The 19701-nt window shown below is 39.7% G+C and overlaps 1 protein-coding gene across 6 annotated transcripts in view; it reads left to right on the forward strand.

Annotated features, from left to right (window-relative positions):
• LOC118209630 (cGMP-dependent 3',5'-cyclic phosphodiesterase) overlaps nucleotides 1-19701 on the forward strand; it is a 168408-nt gene that overhangs the window by 98355 nt on the left and 50352 nt on the right. For all 6 annotated transcript variants that reach the window (XM_035385146.1, XM_035385147.1, XM_035385150.1 and 3 more), the window contains one exon: nucleotides 19433-19522. In XM_035385146.1, the coding sequence (XP_035241037.1) occupies nucleotides 19433-19522 (90 nt within the window). The remainder of the gene's footprint in view (nucleotides 1-19432; nucleotides 19523-19701) is intronic.

Consider the following 19701-nt stretch of genomic DNA (forward strand, 5'->3'; position numbering starts at 1 on the left):
ATTAGTTAAAAGCCTGAGTAGATGAAAGCAGTCAGTGCTGACCTTCTCCCACACTTTCAGAAGTGCATATGCAGGGGTGCGTGGCTTTTCTCCAGCACTTTCATGTCCTTGAGCAACAGTAAATGTTATTCATACATGACGATGATTGAGGTTCCTTGGCTTGTGGACATAAACAAGGTTCCGCTTTGTACCTATTGGAACTCACTTCACTAAAGCGGTGATATGCACAGATTGCTGTGCAGGAGGTGCTTTCAGCATTTGCCCTTAACAAACAGGGGCATGTGTATCAGACCATGCAAATAAATAGGCCTTTGCATAATGAGGACTGCCTGCAGTCTCTTGGCATTGGTGCCCTCGCCTGACATTGTTCCCTGCTGTTATTCTATATACTAAGTCAAACATGCTGTAATTAACTCTTCCAGCAACATCAAAAGATGACTTTTTGAAAAGCTGACAGAGGCCATGACTAGATGCATCCATCGACTGTCACAGTAGAGCTGCATGTGCACAGACTGTGTCCCCCACGTCCTTTGCATTGGTATTCATGAAAGTTTGCGTGTTGACACTGGGCAGGCTGGTCTAATTGACTTGTCAGGCTTGGGATTTACAGGTTGATTGGGCAAAGCTTCCATCTGTAGTGCCCTGGACACACATCTCCTAGCCTTGGGCTGTCGAACATTACTTCTGCATTTACTGTAGCTTTGCTCTCTTACTAGAATATCAAATTCAGAGACAGGGGTGGGGATCATTGTGGGGGTGGGGTCCTTAGTTTCAATTCCGAGGCATACCTAGTTGTATATATGTCGATGATATCATCTCCGTTCGGGAACGTAAGCATACTGATCACCTTGAGAAACTTCCAGATTGCAGTTGTCAGCTGGACTACTGAGGGCCCAGTGACCCCATGCTCTGTTCCGTCAAACCCTCTGGGGGCCTAGCTCAATGGCTAAGGTCATTGCCCTGTCAAGCCTCACATGTCAGCAGGAGTTCAACTGGAAATGGCCCAGAATCAAAGCACTCCTGGGGCTTATGGGCAAGTCAGAGAGATTTAGAGTGCTAACAACATAAAAGACATGAGAAGAGCCACTTCCAGCTCAAGTTTGCTTCCCCTGCTTGTGTTTATCCTTCTACCTGTCTCTAGCTCCAAGAGAGAAATCGAGAGGAGGCAGGCAGTAATACCAAAGTTTACCAATTCACTTTCTGTAGATATACTGGACAAAATGGCCTCTTTTTCAAACAAGCTGAATTTTACCTGGGCTTGTTGCCATGAAAATATATCCTGGATCATAAACCAGCTCACATTTCATAATGAACCTGTATGTGTGCAAAACCTTTGTGAAAAACTGATTCTTACAAATTTTCTCTTTGACACTGGAGCTGGAGGATCAAGGGAAATTTGTCAATACAGACTATTTAGATAAGAAAATAAACCTGCACACCATGCTGTGCTCAGCTGTATGTGACATTTAAGAATGGTAATTCCCAAATAATAATAATAAGCTCAGGCAATTGAAATTGTTTTATTTAATAGATTTATTTGATATAGTGTATCAATTAGCCAGGAGTTTCTTGTGTATCTTTGAAAAGTAACTTTTTTGTGATGAATATTTCCATATTCTGCTCCACAATCCATTATCTGTGAAGAATAGAGAATATTATGAAACTGTTATAAAATTCAAATGTATTGCAGTCCAAGAAATAGGCTTGAACAGATGTATTATTATATGGCATGAATTGCGGGTTACTGTACCATGCACATATCATTACAGCTGATTAAACTGTAGTCTCTGTAGTTCTGCTCATACATCATCACACAATTCTAAGCAATTATTCACTATATAAACTATATTTTCTGCATTTTGACACTCTCCTATATTTGAATTCCTTTTATCTCTCTTAATACTCTGACCTAGAAAACTTTAATTCCCTTGCTTATCTCCCCTTTTCACTATCTTCCACAAATCAGGGATTGGCATCCTTAATCTGTATCTTTAAATCATTCACATACACATTCACATACTCAAGCTAAACTTACTTTAAATTAGCACAATGACATTAACCTGAAACGAATGTTGTGAAATAGAATTAGCTTGTTATTATTGAACAGGCTAGTTCTGTCAAAATATTTGATCGTTTAAACTGGCTTCATGAAATGGACCCCAGGAAGACAATGTATCAATGTGGAAAGAAAGAGAAAACAACAGGATGAAGTGAAAGGTGTTTTTTTTTGGCAAATTTCACTTTGAATTTGTAGCATCTGCACAAGCTAGTGGCTGGCATCAGGTAAGCGCTTTGATGTAGAGGTTGCTTGCGTATAGTTAACAAATCACAGAGGGTGCTCTAGATCGGGAAGGGATTCATCTGAGCGGGGAGCCTGCCAGACATCAGACAGAACGCGCATGAAATTAAAAGCTCTATTAAGGGAAGAGAAAGGCGGAGTCCACGGTTGGGCCTCCGCTCCAATTCAGAAGCCAAATCTGAGCACTGGTTATCGCCATGAACAAGAGAATGAGATGATTGGAGTAGTGACTGATGGGCGGAAACTTCCAGCTCCTGGCTGAAATCAAACACTAAGGGCTGGAACTACAGGCATAAACCCGTAGCCACGGTGTCAGACGGATCAGCCCACCTGGAACATGGTACAGTGTGACAGTGAACAGCAAGACCCTTACTGCCAAGCCTTACGTGGAAGGCACAGGGTGAGAGTAAAACTGGAAAGAAAAATGTGCTGAACAAAAATGTCTTCTTTGAAGAGAGGTCGAAGCAGGGAATAAGTAAATTTGAAAAAGATTTGAGCTGTTGCCCTTTTGTCTTCAACAGGTGATTTCTTTTTAGCACACATTAAAATGGCTTTTTGAGCTGATGACGCATGAGTGCAATGCGTGTGGCATGTGGAATTAAGCTTCCTGGCATCTGCATGTGGGGGTGGGGGTTATGTAAGAAGCAGACTTGTGACGGGCTGGATGTGACTGAGGGGAGAGATGGGCATTGCCGCCTTGCTGGAGTCCACCAACCTAGCGAACCAAATCCAGTGCCCTAGAAGGTCTCTCTCACAAAAGTTCTGCTCCTCGCTGTGGCTACCTGAATACCCATCACCACCGTCAAACCCTGGAAGGAAAGTCTCTCTGACAGTGATGCTGAGCGAATTAAGCGCATGCCCGACAGCAGAGTACTGCAAAAGGAAAATGCAGTGACCAGGTGCACACATTCCAAAAAACCACCCAGCTCTCCATGGAAATCCATGAAAGGAGTGTGGGGGGGGGGGGGGGGGGTGACTAATTAATCTCACTTTCAAACGGTTTCCTTGATAGCTGACACCTGAAAGTCTGCATCTAATTTCAAGCTTTGGAAATGGAGGCCATGTTAATGAATGTTTTTTTTTCTCAATGAATATCCTCCGGAGATGAAGGTGGCATGCTGAAATTAAGAGTTTATTCCATGAGGACTATTTCACTCCCTGGGGGTGGTGGCACCGGAAGGTCCCCTTCGAAAGCTATTTATCTTGAATCCTGAAGGCCTTGTCATGCATGGCGAGGAAGAGCCTTAATGTTCATTAGTTGGCTTCACAAGAGCTGATGCTGCAATGCTTTTACTGAAATTAGCAGTTGGTGCACAAATTAACACCCTGTCAAGTGCTGGAGTCCTGTCATCCACCCCCATCCCCCTCTTGTGTCTTTATGCTTCGGTGCTAACCCCTCCCATTTTAATTAACTATGTTTCCAAGTGCTTTCACCCTAGCATCAGTTTCAGTCACACACAAACGTACAAACACACACACACACACACACGTGCACACACACAAACACACGCACACACACACACAATCTGCTGCTGTAATTAAATTCATTGACTTGTCTTTGGTAAAACAAAAGATGTTTATTTAAATTGCCTCTGCATTACTTACACTTTGTGAATGTCATGGAAATGCAACTATGAACAATTGTCATATTTAGTATATAGCCTTCAATGTTCTGAATTTAAGAAATTCTAGTTCGACTGAAATTTTATTTAAATGCATATCTGTTCTAATGTGATTTTTTTTGTTCAAATATTTTTTGTCATCCATGTTCCATGGCAAAAGTGTTCCCTGTATCTCAATAGATTTTGCTTTCAGCCTTTCTTTTGTATGTGGCCTAGCTTTGATTTTATATGGGTCCATTAAACCTCATCAACAACATTCCATGCTTGTAGTCAGACAATACTGAGAAAAATATTAATGTGGACCTTAGTTTCAGTCATTAAGGCTTATTTACATACATTTTTGAATTACAATGCATACTTGAGGCATTTTTATTATTATTTGAGGGACAGGGTAAGGATAAAAAACGTGTTTAAAAACACAATATATATCCCACAACCCATTCCTCATATCTGCCATCTGATTCCATCTGAACCCTCCTCTCTGCATATTGGTCTACCTGTTTCCATGGTAGTAATTTGGATACCTACAGCTATGCAAAGGCAGTGTTGAAACCAGTGGGGTCAGTGTTGCCTGACTCGTTCACAACGTTGTGCATTAGTTGCGGTAAAGCCTTCATCAAGTGAAGGCTTCATCACAGAGTCACTTCCTGTGATTTTTTTTAATTGCCTTGCTTTTTCCTGCCAACCTGTTATCTCCAGCTGGCCGGAGTTGTGTAGCTTGGCCCGCCTGGTGAGCTGTCACCCCACCCCCAGCTGCCCCCTCCCCTAAGGAAGCCGTCACTTAGCAGCAGCAGGTTCCCGCGTACTCTCCCGTTTCTCTGATGAGACACCCTCTCTGTTCCACCACCTTCCCTTCTGCACTATGCTGGAATTTAGAATTTTAGTTAGTCCTTTCCTTTCAGTTTACATTTTTATTGAAATGCATCCCTTTTTCAAAGCAAGAATGTTTTCAACCGGTGCTTTAACTTAAAATGTTTTATTTTTTTTTGTACAATATTGTATGAGTTAAGCTGTAGTCATTAGGCTATTTGTAATAGACTCAATTGATAGTTTTTGCTTTTCCTGTGTTTTAGTCATTCATTTTATTGGTATTTGCTTCCAATTTTTATGTGTTACCCTAATTATGACTTTAAGAAAAAAGAGAACCACAAAAAAAAAAACTTTTTGGTGGAACTGTACTGAAATTATGAGTAAAGCCCATGAGGTTTAAGATTAACATCCTGGACCTCACCAAAGAAGAGGTTTGACCTCTTCAATTCAGTAGCTTACCTTTCTGGCAATGTCGCCGTCTGAATGACACCTGCAGTTATTAAAAAAGTCTACCAGAATCTGCCATTCAGAACCAAAATTTGTCACTAACAGCCTGAAAATTTAAATCACTGTGTGATGGTGTCACCTTATGTTTATTATGATCCCATTTAGGACTCCTCTGCTTGGTGAACCACACTTTTTGTTTTCTTAACATAATCTAGGACATCAAATAATATCATAATCAAGTATAACATTAGACATACATATAGTACCATATATGAATCAGAAAAAGAAAAAAGTTATATTATTAAAAAGGTATGTTAATGAATAGTTTCTCCCTCAATCCATTCTTATTATAATCTGAGTAAACAATACAATGACAGTGCATTTGAAAATAATTATGATGCATAATTTAACAAATAACACTTTATTATTTCATGAAACTGCAGTGCATAATACCTTAGTAATATAGCCTGTTGTCGTTCTGCCAACATTTGCTTGTGGCTTTACAGGTGGATTGAACAAATGGCTTACAAAAATAAAACTGGCAAATTCAAGAGCCTTTTCTATTAAAACTTCAACTACATACGTCAAAAAATACATTTATCATGGATTTTGAAGGCTGCAAAAATTGCCCCAATATATTCCTTTCTGAGTCATGTCTGTAGGTGCAGCAAAGAGGCATCAAACTCAATTCTGAAGCGATTGGTGAAATGATGGTCTCTATGCTAAAATTGCTCCTGGGTTAAAAAATACGAACCTGTCCTTTAAGGATATTTGTTCATGCTGAATGGTGCCACATTCAGTCTTCCTGCTAAAATCCCAATCGTACCTGCTGGGAAATGTAAATGTAAATTGTTGCTGTACCACTTTTAGTTCTATGCAAGCACGGGATGGCGTTCTGACAAAGCACGTTCAAGTACTGTGTTTGGCTTCTTCTCGCCAGCCTTTTCCCCCATCTTGTTATCCTTCCACAGTCACTTAAAATCCCAGGTCATTTGAAAGGACTAGCCATCCAGAAATGCTTTGCTCTTCTAAAAAAGCATTTAAAATATACTTGGTCCTTAAGGCAAAACAGTTGTGTTTCTTCCTCCACTATGGGAACCATGTATTTCCTTCGTGGCCTCTCGAAGTCTGTCAGGGGTTTCTTGAGGAAGGCAGACTCTGTTTAGAAGGATAAAAGTATTAGGGATCTTCCCAGTATCGTATAGCAACCTCAATCTAAGAAGCGGAGTCAAGTATTAGCAATACCAAGCTTAGCATTTATGTGAAATTTCAATAGCCTTGTGTTTGCATTGTGTAGGCACATCTTGAAGCACTGTTCAAATTGACAGCGGTGTCTCCACTGCAGGACGTGCTAAGGCAGATTTACTTTTAGATCAGGCCTCTTCAGTTAGATAACTTAAAGGTTAAATTTAAAAAAAAAAAAAAAAAATTTAAGCGCAGGTTAAATTTCTAAATGTATTTGGAATTTCGGGCTCATGGAGAGGGTAGGTTAAATATTTTTTCACAGGTCACAAGGGCAGAAATACAGAAAAAAAGGCATTCTAAACCACGCTCCTAAAAATGTCAATATCAACCAGTGACATAACAAAAGGTAAATATTCCTTGCCTGACCCTGCCTAGGTGCAGTAGTTGTTTGGTAGTTAATCGGGTCAATTGTTAATCAGTCCTGCTAGATGCACATGCAAACCTAGTAAAGTGATTAAGGCATGTTAAATATGGTTAATACTGAATAAATGTTTGATTTTATGTTGTTGCTAACCGATTTACTATAAAGTTAATTATCTGAGATCCAGTAGTACAATAACATTATTCAGGTTCAGACGTTTCCACAAGTTCAGCATGTAACTAGGGACAAGTTAGTTAGCAATACCCAACAATTGGCAAACTACATAAAAACTACAATAACTCATTGTTAAAATAAACAGTACTTTCTTTTGCACAGATTTCTTTTGATTGTTTTTTATTAATGCACAACAACAAGCTAGAAGGTGAGCTATTAGTTAGCTTGCTATCTAGCTTCAATGCTTAATTTGCTATTTCAGCATCCAGTGGGAACAAAAATAGGCTACTGTTAACGTCAATTGTCGCAGCAATTGCAGTTCCGATCTAAGGTTAGTCATAACCCCATCTATATATCATGAAATTTTTATTTCCGAAGGACACTCTGCACATTGGCTCTGTTATTAATTTCCTGGCATATTTATTTCTAGGCATATGTAATTCCACTCTTATTTATTAAAATGACTCAGCCTGTCAGTCAACGTGGAAGGGGCGGGTCAGCTATGATCATAGAGATAGTGCATAAATAGGCCACACCACAAAAGAATCCATGGTGCTCCATATTGTTAGTATTATAGCAGTCAGTGGATAATCAAGATTATAAAAATGGCAGAAAGTTGTGCAGTGGGCTGGACAAATAAAGATTTTAATTGATTTTAAGTTTTATGTTCCTTCGTGCAAAAATACCATGATAATGAGGAGAAAAAAGCCACTGGTAAGTGCTTCTAAGTTTAATTAGCTGTAAGAGGCTGTTTCAGAAATGGTAATTTGTATGTTTGTTTAATTTGTTTCTTTAGGATGTGATGTGATGTGAAATATTTGAAAGCTCTCTTATACGTGCACTAAGGAAGCAATTGAACACACCTGGCCAATCAGATACACCTGTGAAGCCATTTGTTTCAAACATTATGATGCCTTGAATTGGGTGTATTAATTAATCCAGTTCACCTCAGTTTCTCCTCAAACCTCAAATTTCTTGCCATGACCTGTTGTTTCTCCTCATCCTTGACTGTTCCTGATCCTTTGAACACCTGGCAGGCTCAAAATTATTGGGCTGAGGCCCAACCTGAACATTGGAATTAGGATTTTCCACCTTGTTGATTTTGAGAATGTCGACACTAGGATTAATCTTGTTGCTAATGTTGCTTACTTTGCCATTCATCTTAGCTCTCGCTGTGTTCCCTCTCATCATGTTCAAGTCACGTTCATCACGTTCAAATTTCCCATTATTCAGATTTGAGGTGTGCATGGCCTATTGCATTGTGAAAATAAGCAGAGATTATTTTATTTCTAAGTGTATCTTTAAATTTTTTATTTCAAAATCCCATTTCAACGTCATTTTCCCACATATTAGTGCACCGGGTATGCCAACCTAAAAGATGCGTTTTAAATTCCGAATGCTCTCCCTGTTAGCTTTTACAAAGGAAAGGTTTCTCAAACACACATCATGGCCTTGATTGCTATGGCAACCTGCCAGCAGTAAATAAAATGTTTTTTAGGCACTGCTGAATTGTATTACAATACCATGCTGTCGTCTTGAAGTGGTCAAAGGTCAGATGCATTTGACTTTTTTTTCTTAATGCCTTGCTTGCTTTGTGAGGCATTTGATAAAAAGAAACATTCTGGAAAAAAATGTACTCGGTTGGATACAAAAGAACGCCCAGTCAACAGCTTGTCTAAGAGCCCTGACGTTGATACATAGAAAAGGCCCCATGAAAGGGCTTTGAATGGAAATAGAATTTAATAGAATTGCAGGAAAATGAAAGAGTGAAATTTTGAAAAGCTGAGATTCTTTCCACTTTGCTGCAAGCGGTAATAATTGCTCTCCACATAAATGGTATGCCATTTCTATTAAAAATCATTTTAAAAATTTCTTGCTTTATAAATTTATTTTTGCATTGTAACTAAAATGGAAAAATATCACTCACCAACAAATAGAATTGCATACTTGTATGTGTAGTGCTACTACAATATGCATAATCCTTCCTGAGACTAATAGATAAAAGATAATAAGAGTAATGGCTAATTCTATTTGTGTTTTTGGCTGGAATATGGAGATGTCCTTTAAAAAAAAAAAAACAGAGGGAAGTTAGTTTGGTACTGTAGAATTGGGGGGAAGGGGAGGGCGGGGAGGCACTCAGCCCATTGTTCCCTCAAAGGGTTTTTCCAATTTTCAGCCCTCAGCCCTATGCCCTAGCAACCACCTAGTCGCACCTACCGATACCTTAGCAGCCAACTCATAAACCCTAGCAACCACCTAGTAACACCCTAGCAACCATTTGTAATCACCTAGTAACCACCTAGCAATCATCTTGTAATCATGATTTTAACCACCTGGTAACATCCTAGCAATCACCTAGTGACACCTTAGCAACCATCTACTGATGCCTAAGCAACCAATTCATACACACTAGCGATGCACTAACAACCACTTATAATCACCTTGTAACCACCTATTAATTACATATTAACCTCCTGTGAACACCATAGATACACAAAAGCCTAAAATCTTCCCTCCATGGTTTCCAGGCATTAAACTTGCTTGCATGTTAACCATTTTGGAAAAGGAATCAATGAGATGGGTGTAAAGTAAGGAAGAATGATGAGTATGATGTTAGTAGTGTTAGTAGTGTATATTTCTGTGTAGAGGGCAAAGTGATAAGAGACCAGAACGTGATGAAACAGGGCACTTCAACGCTTACAGTTTGTAAATAATATATGCTAATTTGAAGGTTGTATGATTCGGAATGGGCCACCAAGTATGAATAAGGTTGTAATATATGGAAAACTGACCATTTCGGTTATGAATTAATTTACATTGTTGTTTATTCCCCAAATATGCTGTGAGAGAGGGAGAGAGAGAGAGCTAGTGTGTGTATGCACGTGTGTGTGTGTGTGTGTGTCCGTGCACATTAGGCCACGGTAAGAAAAAATGCGTATATACACACACTAAAATAAGACTGATAAAAATTGGTGGGGAACTCCCTTGAGGGAACTTGGGGCTGAGGGAACAATGGACTGAGGCTGAGGGAACATAGATATGCTCCTGGTGGAGCATTTAGCTGGCCGTGATAATGCATACTTGTGCCTAGCGATCCAATGACTTTCCTTCAGTGACTGTCTATTTAAAATAAAGGGTCTGTAAGATGTTTTTCTTCAGTGTTCCACAGTGCTCCCAGTCTGGCTGTGCTCCAGTGATCAAGGTCTGGCTGTATTCTACAGTGCATGTGTCTCCAGTGTTCATATGCTACTGGAGACACATCTCTGTTGGAATAACATCCAGTCCCCATACCTTCTCCTGCTGGCTATTGGAAGATCTGGAGGACACAGCCTTTTAATCCGCGTTTATCATTTTCTTCGGTATGCACATACCTGTTTGTGCTGTAGTTGTACCTTGATTTTATTCTGTTTCAGGATAAAGGAAGTATCATGTGATAAAAATGCTGTCATATTGCGGTGTGAATTTTCAACAATTCAATTTCATTAGCCCCCCAAAAAAGAACAAAATTCTACTGACATTAAGTGGTATCAGAACTATGTATTAAAATGGGTGCATGCTTGTGTGTGTGTGTGTGCGTGCGCGTGCACCCGTGCGTGTTTGAAGATATGTTTGAAGGATTACAGGGGAAATGCTGGGAAAGTGATGTTGAAAGCTGATTGGGAGATTAAGTAAGGAGGGAAAAATTTAATGAAGGAAAAACAAAGACTACAAGATACGATTGCCGTCAGCTTGAAGTTAACGGCCAATTTATTGAGCCAATTTATTGAGAAAAGCCATGCAAAATAGGTGATTTCTCGGTAGAACTGGATGCACCCTCTTATCACTGATAAAACTAGTCACCGGCTGTGTCCCCATGCTCAGACGTTTAAGTGAAAAAAACCTCACATGCTAAAACCATATTTTCCCTCAAATACCTGGCACTGTCACTTAAAAACTGGCCGTGCTGGTGGGAGAGGCAGCCCATGGCTTTACCTGGCAACAGGATTTCAGTGTTCTCTGTTATCTCAGTCATAACAGCTGCACCCAGGCATGATTTCAGATGCTGGAGCTGGATATTTGATTCCCCTGCTAATCAGAAACAATTCAAATCAATTCTGCCGGCATATAGCCAGCCTGTCAAGCACACAGTGCAAGCCTGTACACATACACAGGTGTGTCAAAAATATTATTCACAGATAACTGTATGGGGTTGTCACGTATATGTAGAAATATTTGTGGTCTCTGTGGACATGTAACTACAAAAATACAAGGAAAGTGATCCTTAGATGCACGTCAAAGCTGGACAGCGTGCTGCTGTGACATCTTTCCTCCATGTGGTTTTAGATACATGCTCTGTGATGTTTCATGATTAAATTGAGCTGTAGGCCAAGGTCAGGGTTAATCCGCTTTCCCTTGTGCTTTCATGCACGCCTATGCGTTTGATCTGTATTGGAATAATGGCAGCTGAGAGAGGAGATGTGTGGACAGTGCTCTAGCGAGGCTCCGATGAGACGTATGGCGGGGGACCCCAGGCTGACAGAGACCAGGGTGATGAGCACAGTGCTGCACAGTGACACGTGTGCTGGCCTGGTTATTCAGGCCAGTGTACACATGGTTTGTCTGCCATTGAACAATTTATGTGAAATCTTCCACTCTGTACTCTGTGAATTCAGTGATATTTGCCTGACAGTGTTTGCCACAGAGTTGATAACAACTACAATCCTGTAAGAAACACCCAATGCTAATTGTTCCTGAAGAACTGAAATGATGTTTTCAGATCAGGATCTTGTGGTCTCAGGAGTATAACGTGTCAGTCTTGGGTGTTTGGAGGGAACACTGTCTTGTAACTATAGTATAATCTTGCTTCCTGAAATGTGACATGCTTGTTAATATCTAGAAGATGCAAGAACTTCATTAATAATGAAGCTTTTAGGGAAATATGAAAGTGATCTTGACAGTTGCCAATGATTAGTTGCATAGGAATTGCACCTAAGATGTAATTCCATGGAGAAGTCATTCACATTTAAAAACCTGTGTAACCTGCTCTTTATCTCAGCGGACTTGCGCGGAATAAATATTTGCAGCCTAGTGACAGCTTTGTGAAATATGGTTTATTTGGTGTGTTCCTGCTTGCTTCAGCTGGATATCCTTGCTATGTAACATCTGATCTTATGCCCCTTGTTTTACAATGCATACCAGTTGGTCAAATATGTTTATTGTATTGACAAGGAGTTACAAACCAGTCGTGCTTAAAGGTTCAGTTTTTAGAATGGAAAATTCCATCTGGTCATTTGACCTTAGATTTCAGCTTCAATTAGGGTCTTGATTGAACTAATTCATCCATCCAGTTTCCAGGGCTCTGAAAACCTGCTGGAATGTGGGCCCACAGGACATGCTTGGGGGTTGGGGGGTCTTTAGGAACATTGTTGGCTATAATGCACTGTTACAACTGGACATAAATGACAGATGAGAAAATTGAGAGCTACACGCATATTTTATTTCTGGCAACAAAATTTCATGGTTGGATCAAAGAAACTTTGCCTTTTCACTTGTGTCACATTGGCAGGTTTCTTTTAAATCCCCTTGGATATTTACAGGGAATTTCAACTGTAGGCTGTCGGCACAGAAACCTGAAATTCAAGAGAAGTCATAATACTACTGGAGGACCAGAGATAGATGGTCCATTTTGTATTGCAGCAAACCATAATAAAATGTCAAGTTGTGTTTGTTAGATTGATGGGGCGAGGCATTGTAAGGGGAAACAGATGGGATTTTGAATGTACTTGAGACCACTAGTCACTGTCGTTGTCACATACAGGCTGTGGGAGGTGGTGGTATGTTTGTGTTAATGTGGCTTCTTAATTGAATTTGGTTAATTTGTAGTTTAACATCAATCAAAAAATAATTAATAATAATTTTTTCTGCACGGAATTGTCTAATAAATATGGTATTACATTGAATGGAATATCTGGAATTAAATTTTATTTTAAATTTCACAATTCTAGGGTTAAACAGTATAGCAGTTTACTGTACATGAATATACTAATGGTAGATCAGTCTCTGTCTGGTTATTTGTTTCTCATGCTACTCAGTCTTTTGCTAAGTATGTCTGTCTCTGTTTCTGTTCAAACTTGCACTATCACTGTACAGATCATTATGTGAACAATGTGAACAACATAAAATAAAAGACAGGAAACTCTGCCTCTTCACTCTCTATTGAATGCCCCATTTCCACTCCTGCCTACACAGTAAAAGGTTCTGTGTTACATCAAGATTACATTTTTTCTCTGATAGAATGCATTTGATACAGCTTGGACTCTTGTAAACTCTGTTAAAGTAAGACTGGTTATTCTATTGTGTAGTGTGATTTATCAGTGGCTGTGGTCTCAGAATTTGTGGCTTTTTTCTTGTTAAACCGTGAAGTATGGCATTGAGTAGATACTGTAGCTGCCCATCCACATCGTCCTACTCTTGTCTGTTGTTTCCAGTACCCTTTTTTGTTCATCAGATAGCCTGCGAGCCAAATATATTTTACTGAAATTTCGAAAGGATTAGATAATAGAACTCCCTCATCCTAACCCTAACTCCTTTTTGACCATTATTACATTCTAATTTTTTTTTTATCATAATGAAAGGACTAGTCAGTGGACATCTGTTTTTATTCCATCATCTGCCTGCTTTTTGTGTTTGTGTTTGTGTGTGGTGCGGAACGGTGGTGCAGTTGATAGCACTGTCAGCCTCGCAAGAAAGCCTTGGGTTCAAATCCGGCTTGGGCCTTCCTGTGTGGCCTTTCCTCCGGGTACTCCGCTTTCCTCCCACAGTCCAAAGACATGCAGGTAGACTAATTTGAGACTCTTAATTGTCCATAGGTGTGAATGAATGGTGTGTGCCCTGCAACAGATTCGTGGCCTGACCATGGTATATTTCTGCCTCTTGTCCAATGCACGCTAGGATAGTCTCCAGCACCCCCTGCAGCCCTCCCCAGGATAAGCGGGTATAGATAATGGATGGATGGATGGATGTTTGTGTGTGTGTGTGTGTGTATGTGTATACACTCAAAAATGCCTTGGAGAACTGGCCAAAATACGAAATTAAAACCTCTTTTTCAAATCTCTGAAGATAGAGGTTTAATTCAATGATAAATTATAGTCAAATGCATGTCTGCGCAACAAAATGTGCAGACATGTCTGCACTCCCGATGGGAGATTGGATTAACTAAGGGAGGCAAGGTCTCCTCAGGATTTCCAATGAGCTTGCCTGTGCGTTTCCACTGGAGGCCACTATTTATACTGTCTAGATGCTGATTTATTCATCAGCATGCTGGTTAATTTCTGCAACATATATCGTTGATCGTTATCGTTTTAGAAGAAATTTAGGCTCATACTGTAGGTGTTCCTACAGAATATACAGAAATACATTCTTATGGTGTAGAAAATTTTATGGTGATTTTGGTACCAGGTTGCCCAAATGTCACTGCTTATTTAAGAAACTCCATAAAAGGTATGGAAAAGGGTTGCCAAATGTGGCTGTGTGGCAAGGGTTCCTGTTTGGGTCCCAGCCTTAAATTAAGCTCTCATAGTCTAAGTAATTACTGTCAAAGGGTGCTGTATAGATCCAGTAGATGGGGGTTGTCATGGATCACAGTAAATTCCTTTGGCACTGTCACCCAGCTTATCTTGACATTTTACTCCCTCTTGCTGCGATTAATTAGTGGGAAAGGTTAATCAACCTAAGGGGCAACTTGATGTAATGTTTTGGTTTAATGAGTCTTACTATTGCAGTGCATGAAGATTTGTTGTATGAGTGATCTATACTAAAGTGCATTAAGCCACCAATGCCCCCCAGATTATTGATTATTTTTACCCTTAAAAGTCAACTGCATCTAATTTTCTTTTAATTTTTTATCTTGAAATATCATATTACATAGAAAGCAATGTTTGCACGACCCATGTGGCTGGCTAATCAAGCATCAGAACATGGAAGACTGCATTTAATATTGCAGCTTCACTGTTGAACTGATGTGTTCCACAAAGTTATATTTGCTGTTGCAAATGCACACCTTGTCATCAATAAAACAGGAAGGCAAATATCAACCTATTTTAATTAATTACAGATTTAGAATCTGCCACTGTTCCGTGTGATCATTTTAATTATGCTACACGAGACAAGAATGAAGTGAAATGATGTTTTGTCCCTAGAGGCATGCAACATCTTATGAATTGAATGTCAAATATGATCAGTAAATCTTGCTTTAATAATGTTTTACACTTAGTCTTGTAATGCAAAGATTTACTGATCATTTCAAACAAGAATAATTAGCGCCTACCCCTGTTATTCTTCCAGGTTTGGTGTGTCATTTTTATGCAGGTATGGGATGGTTCGCTGAATATATATTTATTAGGGCGACTAGTCTGGTTGTATAGATTGATTTTACATGCATAATTTCTGATAGGATTTTTGCAGAACTGAACAGGAAAAAAGTTATAAATAGCGCAGCAATGCTAGAAAATACAGCAAGGTCAATGCACTTCTAAGTAACTAAGAAAGTGCCTCTGTATTTACTATGACTTCTTCTTGTCATTCTTGAATACACAGTATCTTAAAAAGCCAACACCATTGTTTGAGCCTCAGTGCTTCCACTTCACTCTTGCCATTTCGGATTTTTGGCTCACTCAAAGAAAGGATTTCACAAGGGCAGGTGGGGACACAGAAATCTGACGGGCCTGGTTGAAAAGATCAGACTGTCAGAAATTCAGAAGTTTGGTTCAAAATGTTGCATTCCAAAATAGAGAGAAAAAGGTGCTTGCAATTAAAATCTATGACTCAGTCATAATTGTGTTCCATCTAATATTGCTCTCAAACTGCTGGTAATTGAAGTTGTGTAAATTAGCAACCTGCAATGACTTAACATTTTGTTTTCTGCCCAAAGACATTTACTGTATTATGATAATTGCCTGAAAAACTGGAGTATCTAATTAGGAAAATCATTTTTTTAATTTTACTGCTTCCGTGTTATAATTGATTCCCCTTACTGCTCCCAGTGGTGTAGTTTATCATCATGAGTTGCAAAATGTCTGTTTGTATGAGTATTGTTACCAAGATGTCGTGTTTGATATATCCTTTTAAGGATTGTCATCTCTCACTGTGCTTCTCATTTCATTTTATTTTATATGTTCTAAGTGCACACCAGTATGTCACAGAAAGTGCTCGCCGATTGCGCTTCCTCTTTAACTGCAGAAAGTGATAACTAATCAATGTGGACTGGCTCTTCCTCTTGCTAGCTGGAGCATGAGCCCTTTTGTCGCGCGTCTGTACACACTGCCTGTTAACATCTGCGATCCCTCTGTAATACCTCTAAATGTCTGTTTTGGTAATGGATGTTTTTCTTTAAGGGGGACAATTAAGTCATGCAATGCCCTTCGGGTTTAAAGCTCTGCAGGGGCCCACCTCTTCTTCTTGAACATTTTCAGCCAGGCATACTGCCAATCCAGCATTATCTCTGCACTGATTATTATGCAGCCTCTACTTGAATTATGATTTGGGGGAAGGAGATCCATGATAGGTAATCCTGAACTGTGAAGTGCACAGCGATTGACGGAGCCTTTTCTCCTGAGCAGGCAAGGGACCTAGAAACAGCATGTGTGTTGTCCTCTGTTTCAAAATATTCATAGCTTGAATTCGCTGGTGGTCAGAGACGGGCCTTGTTCTGTGTCAAGGAATTGAAAAACAACTACACTTCTCGCTGCATCGGTAAAAGCTTTCCACCGTTGTCCCAAGTGTCATAGCAACACTGCAGAAAAAGGGCGACAACCACAGTTGCTGGCTTTTAAAGCTGCAAAGGAAAATAAGTGTTTGGTTCAAATGTTAGGTGTGACATTGTCGTCTTACCTTTGAACAAGATTCTTAACCTACCTGTAGCACTTACAGAAAATATTGTCAATTTCCAGCTATATAAATGGATAATACTTAGAGTGTTACCTGCACCTGCACGGTTGTTCTTTTATGCAAGCCAGCAATGTAAAAAATAATCAACCTGTAAACAGAATTTAAACTGAATTTGAAAAGTTGGAAAGAATGTAGCACAACTGTAATTCAAGGGCTACCTGGAATAGTTTTGCTTTGACCAGCAGATTACATTAGCAATGATCAGCATCCACAGTACACTTGAGCAACCCATCAACTGAATTGCTCGCAGTGTGAATGAAGGGTTAAGCTCCAGTTCATCACTGCCCTTCCTTTGCCTTGGATCACCCAATGTTCATGATATCCAGGTTTATAAAATTCTTGAATCTTCAATATTTGGGATCTGACTGAATAAAATAAGTAGCAGTTGCTTCAGATTTTGATTTCTATATAATTCATGCAGTCAAATATGTTCTGATGCTTGCCAATTAAAGAAATATTCCTTTGTAATATTTACATCTGGTAATGACTCCTTAAAATGTCTGATATGTATGAGGTTTATTGAGCTTTGGAAAATCTGGTAGACATATTCTATAAAAACACGTTTGCCTGCGGCCATGAAGCTCCTCTCTGCTTACTGTAATTGGTATTTTCAAAGCTGTTTAGTCCATTTTGAATTAATTGAATTGCAGTTCAGTGGCAGAAATAGATTTCTGGTGTTTAGTTTTTTTCTTCTCAGTACACTGAAGAGGCCTTTCAGTTGAAATTGGAAATGATCAAAGGAGGCTTGGTGAACTTTTACTGTGAAAGTACATTTGAAAGCAGGAGAGATTCAGCTGGGAACTCAATTGAATTAAAAAGCTCAATTGCAGAAAGGTACACATCTGAAGGGAAATAATTTCACCGCTTGTATTTTTCTCTTTATTAACGTGTGTCCTCTGATAATGGTTCAATATTTAGAGCAAACACCACAGAAAATAAACTCTGCATCTTGTCTTGTTCCGCTAAGCTTTGGAAGCAGCGCTTGATGGCTTTCACTGAGAGGCAGTTATGGCGTAGCTCCCCACGGCTCAGTTTGGGGTTAGCAGTGTGCAGCCCTGTTTTCCTCCGGCCCAGACCAGGGGCTGCAGAGCTGTCTGCCCTCCACCTGACTCCGTCTCACTCCTCACAGTGCCCTTTGCATCTCCGTGCCTTCCTCTCCTCAAAGGTGCCATTGTGCCAAGTCACCAGGCGAGCTATTGTTTTCAATGACAAAATGACACAGAGGAAAGTGGCCCTTCAGCTGTGACTGCAGTCTTGAGCTTGCCAATGTTCAAACTATTAGAACGTTCATTTTTGCATTTGTCGACATGCTGTAAAACTGATTAATAACTGGTATATCAAAACCTTTCCAACTTGAAGAACAGTGTATCATAGCTAGTATCCTGCTCTTAAAGTCATATCTGCATTGGATTACTTTATTATATGCATAAACCTTTTATTGTTTTGGAGATTTTCCAGCTTTAACTTTTTCTCAGAGGATTGTAGGATGCTTGAAAAACTAGTTTCTTGACAGTTAGTCATGGTGCTCTTCACACCAATTCTTTTTCATTTATTCTGTGTGAAAGCTGCATGACATAAACGAATGGCCTTGTACAATTGTGCAGTAAATTGAATTACCATCTATTTAGCACCTAGGGGTAGAGCCACGCAGAGAGTATGTGCTATTGTAAAGATTCAGCTTCATTATTTCAGCTTTCATTGTAATGCTCATGACTACCCCTGGCACAAAAACAGAAGTCACATTTTCTCAATCTGTTCACGAAAATGAGAAAGACATGGCAAGATGTGTAACATGATTTTAGGGCGGCTGACTATGTCCATCCCATGTGTTTGGGGGTTCGATCCGCTTCCACGACACTTTCTGTGCTATGATGCCTTCTCAATCTGTTACCCTCTCTGCTTTCGCTCTGTCTGAATAAAGAAAAAAAGGCAACTATTGTTTTGTGAGTAACAAAAAAGCCCTAGTATTTTCATTCACTATAGTATTAAGCACCAAAAATCATTACACACTAAGTGCTAATGAAAAAGTACGCCCTTTGTGGGTGCAAAATGACGCTTCATAAATTGGGGCATTGTACATGATTTTGCCTTTTCGGGTGAAGCTGAGAACCTGAACCTCTGTGGCTTCATAGAGGTCATTGGAGTCCCTCCTACCTTCATAAATAGACAACCTTTGTCTCAATTAGCTTAATTTAACGGCTAATGAATCCTCTTAGTTCTCTCAGTGTAAGCCCGGGCAGTGATACTGATGATGAGGCTTTATTAATAAGACATGTTCTGTTATGATAGGCTCTTTCTCACCTCTGAAACACATGATGTCAAGCTGGTGCATCCTTTTTATCAGTTCATGCAGATCAGCTCACACAGTCCCTAACTGAGTCAGAGGCATTGTGCAGGCAGACTGTGGGTACCTGACTGAACAGATGAGGTTGCTGGTCTGCAATGTGACAAGTACATGCCACCGACTGAGCGCCACCCCAGTGGTTGCCATTAAAAGGACTTTCTATCTCCTGATTTGAATCTTTTTTTTTCTTGCTTTTTCCCCCCCAGGATGCTTTGCTCAGGCTTGCCTCCATCATTGAAACCAGCTCCTTGCGGGAAGTCATCAAAGAGGTGCTGGAGGCTGTGCTCCCCAAAGTGGTATGACTCTTCCCCATGCAATACATCTTCTCTAATGCCAAATATTTCGCTAAAGATTTAGACGTCATTTAGTGTTTTAGAAGACATAGGTTCTCCTAGGATCACCATGACACCATGAAAATTGCAAGCAACAGTACAAAAAATATTTATAATTAACTTATCATTATATTTAGTCTCCT

The sequence above is a fragment of the Anguilla anguilla genome, chromosome 12 (assembly GCF_013347855.1).
Source record: "Anguilla anguilla isolate fAngAng1 chromosome 12, fAngAng1.pri, whole genome shotgun sequence".
NCBI classification, from domain to species: Eukaryota; Metazoa; Chordata; class Actinopteri; order Anguilliformes; family Anguillidae; genus Anguilla; species Anguilla anguilla.